Source organism: Columba livia, chromosome 14, assembly GCF_036013475.1.
Source record: "Columba livia isolate bColLiv1 breed racing homer chromosome 14, bColLiv1.pat.W.v2, whole genome shotgun sequence".
In the NCBI taxonomy this organism is placed as follows: domain Eukaryota; kingdom Metazoa; phylum Chordata; class Aves; order Columbiformes; family Columbidae; genus Columba; species Columba livia.
This window is the reverse complement of record NC_088615.1, coordinates 17,488,111-17,497,444: the sequence shown is the minus strand read 5'-3', so window position 1 is coordinate 17,497,444 and position 9,334 is coordinate 17,488,111. Positions and strand designations below refer to the sequence as shown.

The 9,334-nt window shown below is 52.2% G+C and overlaps 1 protein-coding gene across 1 annotated transcript; it reads right to left on the bottom strand.

Annotated features, from left to right (window-relative positions):
• LOC102097754 (protocadherin alpha-2-like) lies at positions 1-2,508 on the bottom strand. Its single transcript, XM_065030076.1, has one exon. It carries the CDS (start codon positions 2,506-2,508, stop codon positions 1-3), a length of 2,508 nt encoding a protein of 835 aa, XP_064886148.1.
• Positions 2,509-9,334: the final 6,826 nt, after the last annotated feature.

Here is a 9,334-nt window from a genome sequence, read left to right as displayed (position 1 = left end):
CTAGAGAGGAAACAGGGAGTCAAGGAAGGGACGAGAGGCGAGGCAGGGAGGGCCACTGACCGTGTCCAGGAGAGCGGGCGGCTCCGGCTGCGTCTCCTTCGCCGCGGGGCCGGGAGGCGGCGGGAAGTTGGGGCTGAAAACCATCAGGTCGCTCTTGCCCGCGCCGTCCGCCACGCACAGGCTCCGGCTCTGGCGCTGCGAGTACGACCAGCTCCCCACTTCGCTGGCGCACACCAGCGTCGCCGGCCCGGGCCCCGACAGCACGCCCGCCCGCGGCGCCCACCGCGACGCCCCGTACAGCACCACCGCCAGCAGGAACAGGCTCGACACCGCGCAGATGGCCACCACCAGCCACACGTTCGTTGTCGCCGCCGCTCCTGTCGCTGCCGCACCATCCTCTGCTGGACGTAGCCCCGCTCTGGATGACGACGACGAGCCCGCGGCCGCCAGCACCGCCTCGGAGCCCTCCACCAGCGACACGCTGAGCGTGGCCGTGGCCGAGCGCGCCGGCTCCCCGTGGTCCCGCACCACGATCACCAGCCTCTGCCGCGGGCCGTCCGCCTCCTCCAGCGCCCGCGCCGTGCTCACCTCGCCGCTGTACAGCCCCACGCGGAACAGGCCCTTCCCCCGCGGCTCCCACAGCTCGTAGCGCAGCCACGCGTTGTAGCCCGAGTCCGCGTCCAACGCGCGGATCTTCGCCACCACCTGTCCCGCCGGCGCCCCCCACGCCGCCCACGCCCACAACGCCCCCGATACCGCTTCGCCCGACACCCCGGGCCCCGGCCCGCCGCTTCCAGCCGGCAGCAGCGCCGGCGCGTTGTCGTTCTCGTCCACCACGAACAGCTGCACCGTGGCGTTGCCGCACAGCGGCGGCTCCCCCGCGTCCACCGCCCGCACCTCGAACTGCAGCACCTGCACCTCCTCGTAGTCCAACGGCTGCAGCGCCCACAGACGCCCGCTCTCCGCGTCCACCGACACGTAGCTCGACGCCGGACGCCACCCCCCGCCCGCCGACGTGACACCGCCCACGACGCCCTCCCACACCGAGTACCGCACGCGCCCGTTGTCCGCCTCGTCCGGGTCCCGCGCCCACAGACGCGCCAGCTCCGCGCCCGCCGCGTTGTTCTCCCGCGCCAGCACCGTGTACACGGCCTGCGCGAACGCCGGCGCGTTGTCGTTCACGTCCGACACCGGCACCCGCACTCCGCGACGGCCGCGCAGCGACGGCGACCCGCCGTCCTCCGCCCGCACCTCCACCTCGTACTCCGACACCCGCTCCCGATCCAGCGCCTCCCGCAGCACCAGCGAGTACGACCCCGCGAACGTCGACACCAGCCCGAACGGCGCCGCCGGCCACACCGCGCAGCGCACATGACCGTTCGCCCCCGAGTCCCGGTCCGACACGCTCAGCAGCGCCACCACCGTCCCCACCGACGCGTCCTCCGGCACCGGCACCGACAGCGACGTCACCCACACCTCCGGCGCGTTGTCGTTCACGTCCAGCACCTCCACCACCACCTTGCAGTGACCCGACAAAGGTGGCGTCCCTCTATCTGTCGCTTCGATTTGTATCTCATATGAACGCACGTCTTCGAAGTCCAGAGCGCCCGTGAGATGGATCTCCCCACTCTTCGGATTTAAAAGGAAAAGGTTTATTCCTTTTGGAGGAAAAATATTGCTCGCTGTGAACGTAATTTCGCCATTGATTCCCACGTCCGGATCCGTGGCGTTCACTCGCATCACGAGCGTCCCCTCTGCAGCGTTCTCCGGCAACTGCACTTTATACACAGTCTGGTTGAACTGGGGCGCGTTGTCGTTCGCGTCCAGCACCGAGATCACCAGCTCCATCGTGCCCGTCAGAGACGGCCGGCCCCCGTCACTCGCAGTCAGCACCAAACGGTGCACAGGCAGCGACTCGCGGTCCAGTGCTTTCGTGAGCACCAGAAACAGAGATTCTCGGTATTCTTCAGCCCGCTGTAAATCCAAACCGAAATGCTCAGTAGGACTGAGTGTATAAGAGAGCTGTGCATTAACTCCGACATCTGCATCTGACGCGCCCTCCAAAGGGAACCGAGATCCCGACACCGTGGTTAATTCCGCGATGCTGAGGTTTCTCCGGGCGGCGGGGAAGAGCGGGGCGTTGTCGTTGATGTCCGTGACCTCCAGCTCCACGTGAAACACGCGCAGCGGCCGCTCCACCAGCACCTCCAGGCGCAGGGCGCACGGCGCGCTCTTCCCGCACAGCTCCTCCCGGTCCAGCCGCGAGCTCACCACCAGCGCTCCGCTCGCCCCGTTCACCTCCACGCTCGCCCGCCGGCCCTGCGACACCAGCCGCAGCCGCCGCGCCTCCGCCTCGCCCGCCTCCAGGCCCAGGTCCTGCGCCAGACGCCCCACCACCGTCCCGGCCTTGGCTTCCTCCGGCACCGAGTACCGCACCTGCCCGCCGACCAGCGCCCACGCCGCCTGCAGCACCAGCACCCGCAACACGGGCCACCACCACACCCACATCGCTGCTGCCGCCGCCGCCGCCACCCGCCCGGGCCCCGCACGGCTCCCCGCCGCCGCCCGGACTCACCGGCTCTCCTGCCCGCCCCGCGCCGCCCCCCCGCGCTCACAGCCGGGCTCTCCGCCGCACCGGGGCGGAGCCGCCGAGCCGCTCGGCCGCCGTTTCTGAGCCTGCAGCGACACCGTGTGCTGCTCCGCCGCCGCACACTCTTCCACCTACTCTTATCTCTTTTCCCGTTTCTCTCGGTTTCCTTTTCTTATCACTTTTTCTTCTGTTCGCTCTTTATTGTCTTCCTTTTTTTCTCTTTCTTCCTTTTCTCTCTTCATTCTTCTGAGAGTTCTCTTTCTTCTTGTCCTTCTTTTTCGTTGTCCGTTTCCCGCCTGTTCTCTTTACCCCCACTGCAGATCACCAGTCGCCTCCGGCGCCGCGGCGGAGACCGTTAAAAACGACCCATCAGCGCTAATTACGGGACATTAGCTCCGGATGGCGGTACTCTAACCGAGGCGGAGGCTGTTAGTGACCAGCCTCCTTCGGCATCTAGAGGTAAGGTCGTTCCGTTCTGATAATCTCGTATTTTTTTTTTTCCCCTCCTGCCTTCTCTGCTTTCTCCTCTCTTCCCTGTCCTCCGCTCCCTTTCTTTTCTTCCTTCTTTGCCTCTTTTCTCCTTTACCAACATGCTTTATATATGACTACATCACTCTCGCTGGGAAGAACAGACATGCCCTCATTACTCTTCCTCAACACGCCTCATGAAGCCTTGCACAATGTCCCTGAGTACCAAGGGTGCCGAGGTCCTCAAATCTATTCAGCATGGAGAGATATTGTCCGTGCATGCTGGTAATCGCCTGTATCATTCGTTTCTTCATTGGTTTGTTGGTTCTTTCTTTCTTTCTTTCTTTCTTTGATTACCATTTCTCATTTCTTGCTTCATCTTTCCTTACATAGATTCCTTCCTTTCCTGCTTCCTTTCTCCTCCTTTCCGTTTTTTTTTCTGCTTTGGTTCTCCCTTCCTTTTATATTTTTCCTCTTTCCTCCTTCTGTTCCTTTTCTTCCTTTTTCTTTCCTGGTCTGGCATTCCATATCCTTCTCTCTCTTTCTCTTCTGCTTACATGCTTGTTTCTTCTTTCCCGCATTTACCAAAGGATTTTCCACATGACTAATACCATACTTACCATAAAGCATGAATACGCCCTTCGGCAAGAGCTCTCATTCCCATTCTCTTACTCCTCCCACGCCTCCAGCTGGGCGACAACCTTCTTCCATTCATCCAGTCTATGCAAGACAGACAGACTGCCCCTTCACCTTGCCTACTGGAAGAAGACCACCTCCATCCACCCGAGGACCCAGCAAATAACAGAGCAAGTCAATCATGTGGCAGAGGACAGCTCTGCTACATCAGAACAGGATCAACCACCCTCAGAAACAGAAGCCCAAGACTCAGGTACTTGGACATTTGTGCAAAAAGTCTCCAATTAGTCCAAACAACGCAGGGGAGTCTCTCATTCAAGAAATCAAACCCATCACAATTCAGCAGAACAACACTCCATGAAGGATGGAAAAGCACAGGGCAAACACAGCTCCCAAGCACCGTTCATGTGTCTCGATGGATGGCTGTACTTCTGGCCTCATTTTCCACATGCACAATGAAAAGCCAAGTTCTTCCTTTTCTTTTAAGGCAAACATGCATTGCATACACACAGCAAGAACCTCGGCATCAAGATAACACCACATTTTCACTATGAACATCCCCTTGACACCCAAGACATGTACTCCACAAACACACCGGAGTCCCTTCACAATCCCTGCTTGCTGCCACCAGCTCATGCTGTGCCTGGAAGTAGCAGGAAAAGAAGAAGAGCAGGCAGTGGTGCTTTGCTGCTCCAAACCTATAGGCATCACAATTCAGGCAACATTCTGTCGATCCATCATGAAGATAACAGAACTGAATGGGAACAGAAATACACCTGTCTCTCAAATACACCTTTTTAAAATATCATCGACTTACCTGTAGCATCACTGGTTACTTTTTCAGAATAAGAAACATTTTCAGGACAGAAGAATTGTTTGTAAGGGACTTTTTCCCTTAACAATTTTGAGAAACCTCAATGGAAAAAAATTACTCATGTTCTGCAAAAGTCTCAGGATCACTGAACAGTGAGCAGTGCTCCCTTCTGCACTTCCACCACAGGGGAAGGAGAAGGGAGACCTGAATGCCAAGGATATTCTCTCAGTGTCAATCTCATCTCAGGAGAGTGGAAAAGCCATCCCCCACAATAATGGTAAATGGTTCAAAGCTCTGTAACCAGACAGCTGTGAAAATTCTGCCATCTGTAACACATACACTGTTGCCAACATACTGCCAATGTGAGAGACGGAAAAAACAAAAGGGCAGGAGTTTTTGCCAAGAGAAGAAAACTAAAGAAGCCCATTCCACTGTATTGAAACAAAAGGCTTGCCAACATCTTCAATGTGGAGAGCACTTCTTCTTCTGTCTCACAGGAAACATGAGGAGCAAGACCACTGACCAAGGAGGGCTTTAGAGAACTCAAAGTGATCCACATTCAAAAACCTTCTGTTTCACCAATAACATACCAGATTAAGGAGCAAATTCTGAATAGAATCTATGGCAGATGTCTTCACATCACACAGGAATACCACGGAGGACAAAAGGGTGCGAGGATGTGCTGAACTCCTGGAGGTCCTGAGAGGATCCCAAGGAAGCAGCTCTACATCAGGCCTCTTCTCAGTGTTTTCTACTGGCATACTGTATTCCATGCCATGGGAAACGAGATCTTCAGATAAGCAGACACTATTCAGTGTTTTCTCAGTGAGAAAGACTGTGTTCTACATCTCCATTTCCCTTGAGCAACACTCTTCCCCACTCACAGTGACACATGACCAGACCCCTCTTGTTGCCACTCAGAGCATCACTGCCATAATACCCAGACCTTGCTCCACCACAGGAACATGCCCCAGCTCTAAACCCCACTCTGACCATGACCATGACCATGACCATGGCCCTTGCACATCCTCACCTTCCCTTGTGATCGGCACAAAGAACATATGGATGGATGAAAAATCACTCATGGTTTGGCAGACTCATCCAAGATGCCTGAACTTCATTCTAAATACTTCGTGCCTTCTCATGAATTTCAGCCCATTAAAGTTCTTAAAGGTTCTGTGATTTGAACTCTGAGAGGTCTGATACCAGACCACATTATTTAAAAGAACCACACCAAATAACAAAGCGCAAGCGCACTCACAATACCAACTGTGTGGGAAAGTGTGCCATAGAAAATGAGAGCTGGGCTGCTCTGCAGGGTTTGGCATATGCCTGTGCGTATCAGAATGAGTTAATACTGACAAATGGACACATCATCTCTCCAGAGCCACCTGCACAAGTGTATTAGTAAGGGAAGTTGAGCGCACAAAGGTCACACACTAGTCCTTACTTGTCCTTAGAAATCCTACCTTTAAAGGATGATGGAACCACAATGCCTGCAGAAGCTCCTCTGGATGTCAACCATGACACAAGTACAGCAAGTTGAAGCGCTACCTGTGCACAACACCTTTCCCAAAACAGCACTGAAAATGTTCATCACACAGAATCCACCAGCCTCTCAAAACCAAAGCCCCAGGTACTTGGGCTTTTGTGCAAACAGGTTCCCAAGAGTTCAAACAACGCAGGGCAGTCTTTCATTCTTGGACTCAAACTCATCACAGTCCAGCACAATAATCCTCCAGGAAAGTTGAAAAGGCATGGGGCAGTCCCAGCCCCCCAGCACTTCTATACCTTGATGAAGAGCTGTTCTCCCCGCATCATTTTCCACCCTCACATGGAATGTCAAGCTATTGCTTTTCCTTCCATGCAGGCATGTACTGCCGGAACAACACAGCAAGAACCTTAGTAATCAGGAGCATTAGTCCTCAAGGAATAGCTCTCCTTCCTCAGTATGGGCCATGTATCACACAACTGAAAAAAAAGCCATGAAGGAAACAACACAGCATTTTCACTGAGAACATTCCCTGGACACCTAACACATGCAATCTGAGAAAACCATCAGGGTCCCTGCTCCACCCATGCATGCTGTCACACGTTCACTCTGTGCGTGGAAGCAGCAGGAAAGGAACACGAGCAGGCAGTGCTGCTTTGCTGGCCCCAACCTACAGGCACAACAATCCAGGCAGCATTCTGTCAAATGTGCATAAAAGTACATCTGTATCTAAAACTCATCTGCCTTAGCTATGAGTGACTTACCTGTGGCATCACTGGTTGTGTCTTCAGAAAAGAAACATAGTCAGGATGGAAGATTTGGTTTTAAGGGACATTTACCACTAGAATTTTGGGGAAGCTGCACAAAAGAAAATTACTCATATTCTGCAAAAGCTTTGAAATCATCATTACAGTGCCCTGTGCTCCCTTCTGCACTTGTATCACAGGGGAAGCAGGAGGGACACTTGCAAGCAAAGGACACTCTCTCAACATGAACCTCAGCTTGGTACAGTGGAAAAGCCATCTCTCAGACTGATGTCCAAACACACAAAATTCCGCCACCTGAGAGCTGCCAAAATTCTGCAGTCTGTATCTCATTCAGTATTACCAACACATTGCCAATGTGACGGAAGAAAATACAAAAGGCGGCCAGTTTTGGTAAGAGGAGAGAAGAAAATGAAAGGATCCCATCACACTCTATTGAAATTCACCCCAGTGCAATCCCATCACCTTGAACATGGAGAGAACTTCTTCCCCTCCTTAGGAAGACTAAGAACAGAAGGTGACCAAGGAGAGGTTCAGAGAAGACTAGCAGCATGATCCACATTGAGAAAGTGTTAGGCATTAGATGACAACGTGTCATCTCTACCGAGGTTACCTGTGCAAGTGCACAAGTAGGGGAAATTGAGTGTACAGAGGTCACAAACACCACCATATGTCTCCTTAAAAATCCCTTCTGAGGAGGAGGGATAATCCGCCAAGGCAACATCAACAGTTGTGGAAGCTGCTATACATGCCACTGCACAAGGACAGCAGATTGGACAGATATGTTCTCACAATAACTTCCTCAAAACAGGAGTGAAAATGATCATCAGACACTATTCAGCAGCCTGCATCTCACTCCCTCTTACAAACACAGTTCCTACAGCAGGCAGCAGCACAAAGGACTGTCTCTGCTAGGAGATATTCATAGCCTCTAAGAACATTGTGGGCATTTGAACAGCAAATACTATCTCATGATCAGAAAGGCCTTCAATACCAGATCCATAGAGTGTGGTAGTGGATCTTGGGCAAGAAGACCCTGTGCCTATCCTGCCTAAATGCTTTCTTTTAGGCATCCTCCATTCCCCACTCTGGAACTTGTGTTCTCAAGACAAGCAGTTCATCTCTCATTCTTGTCATCTTATGATACAGCCCATGGTCTTCCCAAGGACTTGCTGTTCCCACACACAAGTTCTTCCCACTGCTCAGGGTCACCATTCACATTAGCATCAGACCCTACAGAGCCATTCCCACATTAATCTGTGTGACATGCCACAGCTTCATTTTCCATCTCTGTCTTTAGCAGACCCTTCCCATCTACAGCAGCATTATAAACACCCATAGAGATGCTATCATACATACAATGTCTGGCAGACACTCTGTAGCTAATCCTCCATATTTAGCAATGCTTTTATCTCACATAGAACTGTTTCAGACCTGGGACCAATACTCCTTTAAAGGTGATATTGGGACAGCTCTAAGAGCAAGGAGTTTGAATTAATAATGTGAAAGAACAACCCAAGTGCTGCTGAGCACACCAATGCAGCAAATGGTATCTACTGTGTAGGAGAATTTGGTTGGGTTGGGGTTTTTTCATTGCTGAAATCAGAACTTTCAGGGGTCTATAAAAGTATGACTGCCAATACAAATATTGGAAGAAGATCAAAATAGACCAGTGCCCACCACACCACCATCAGGCCAGAAATGCAAAGCTCACAAGGAAGGAAAGAAAAAATACAGAAGAAAGTGCCAGTTTTTAACACCTACCTTGTGTTCTATTCCTTATACACGAGCAGTTCAAGCTACTAACTACTTTCACAACGAACTAGGAGAAGAAAATAGGAAGAGTCCTTCTTGCCTACCTAATAAGCAACACTAAAAGAGCAGTTACTAGTGCCTGGAAGATTGTCACCATCACAGTCAGGAACGCAAGATCTCAACATGGGCAGAGGAATGGAAGAAGAAAAAGAAAATTCCCGTTTCTCACACCTACTTTGGGTCACAATTCTCGCCCTGAACATGTTTTATTACTGACCATAGCAACAACATACTTGGAAAAATAATACAAAAAATGTCCTCAATACTTTCTCAACTTCCACAATTATTCCATTGGGCCAAACAAAATGAAGAAATTACCCATGGGGAGAAAAAATCCCCGAGAAGTTCCAATTATCATTACAATCTCTTACAGAGAAAAATGGAAGAAGAGCAGAACAGGGAAGAAACAACATTTGATAACAACACGGCCAGCACTCGGCAAAGGGGATAACTAGTGAATAACTTCTGGCACTTAGTAAGCTGGGGTGGAAATGCTGCACACCGGCAAGCAAGAGCATCTCGAAAGCCCATTGCATAGCACCTCATCACAATCCGCAGTAATTTTATTCGACAGGAGAACAACTCACACCTTCGACAACGTGCAGCTGACAACCGCAACTGTTTTAGGTGCGACAAAACCCTTCTTTAGTTCTCTCCCATGGCAAGAAACGAGGAGCCTCCAACAAGGACGCCAAGGAAGATGCAAAGGTCTCGTTTACATCCTTAAGCACCCAGCGCACAGGGGCCGCGGGGGC

Excerpts from the sequence above, each read along its gene's own strand:
- LOC102097754 (XM_065030076.1), bottom strand. The coding sequence starts at position 2,508 with ATGTGGGTGTGGTGGTGGCCCGTGTTGCGGGTGCTGGTGCTGCAGGCG.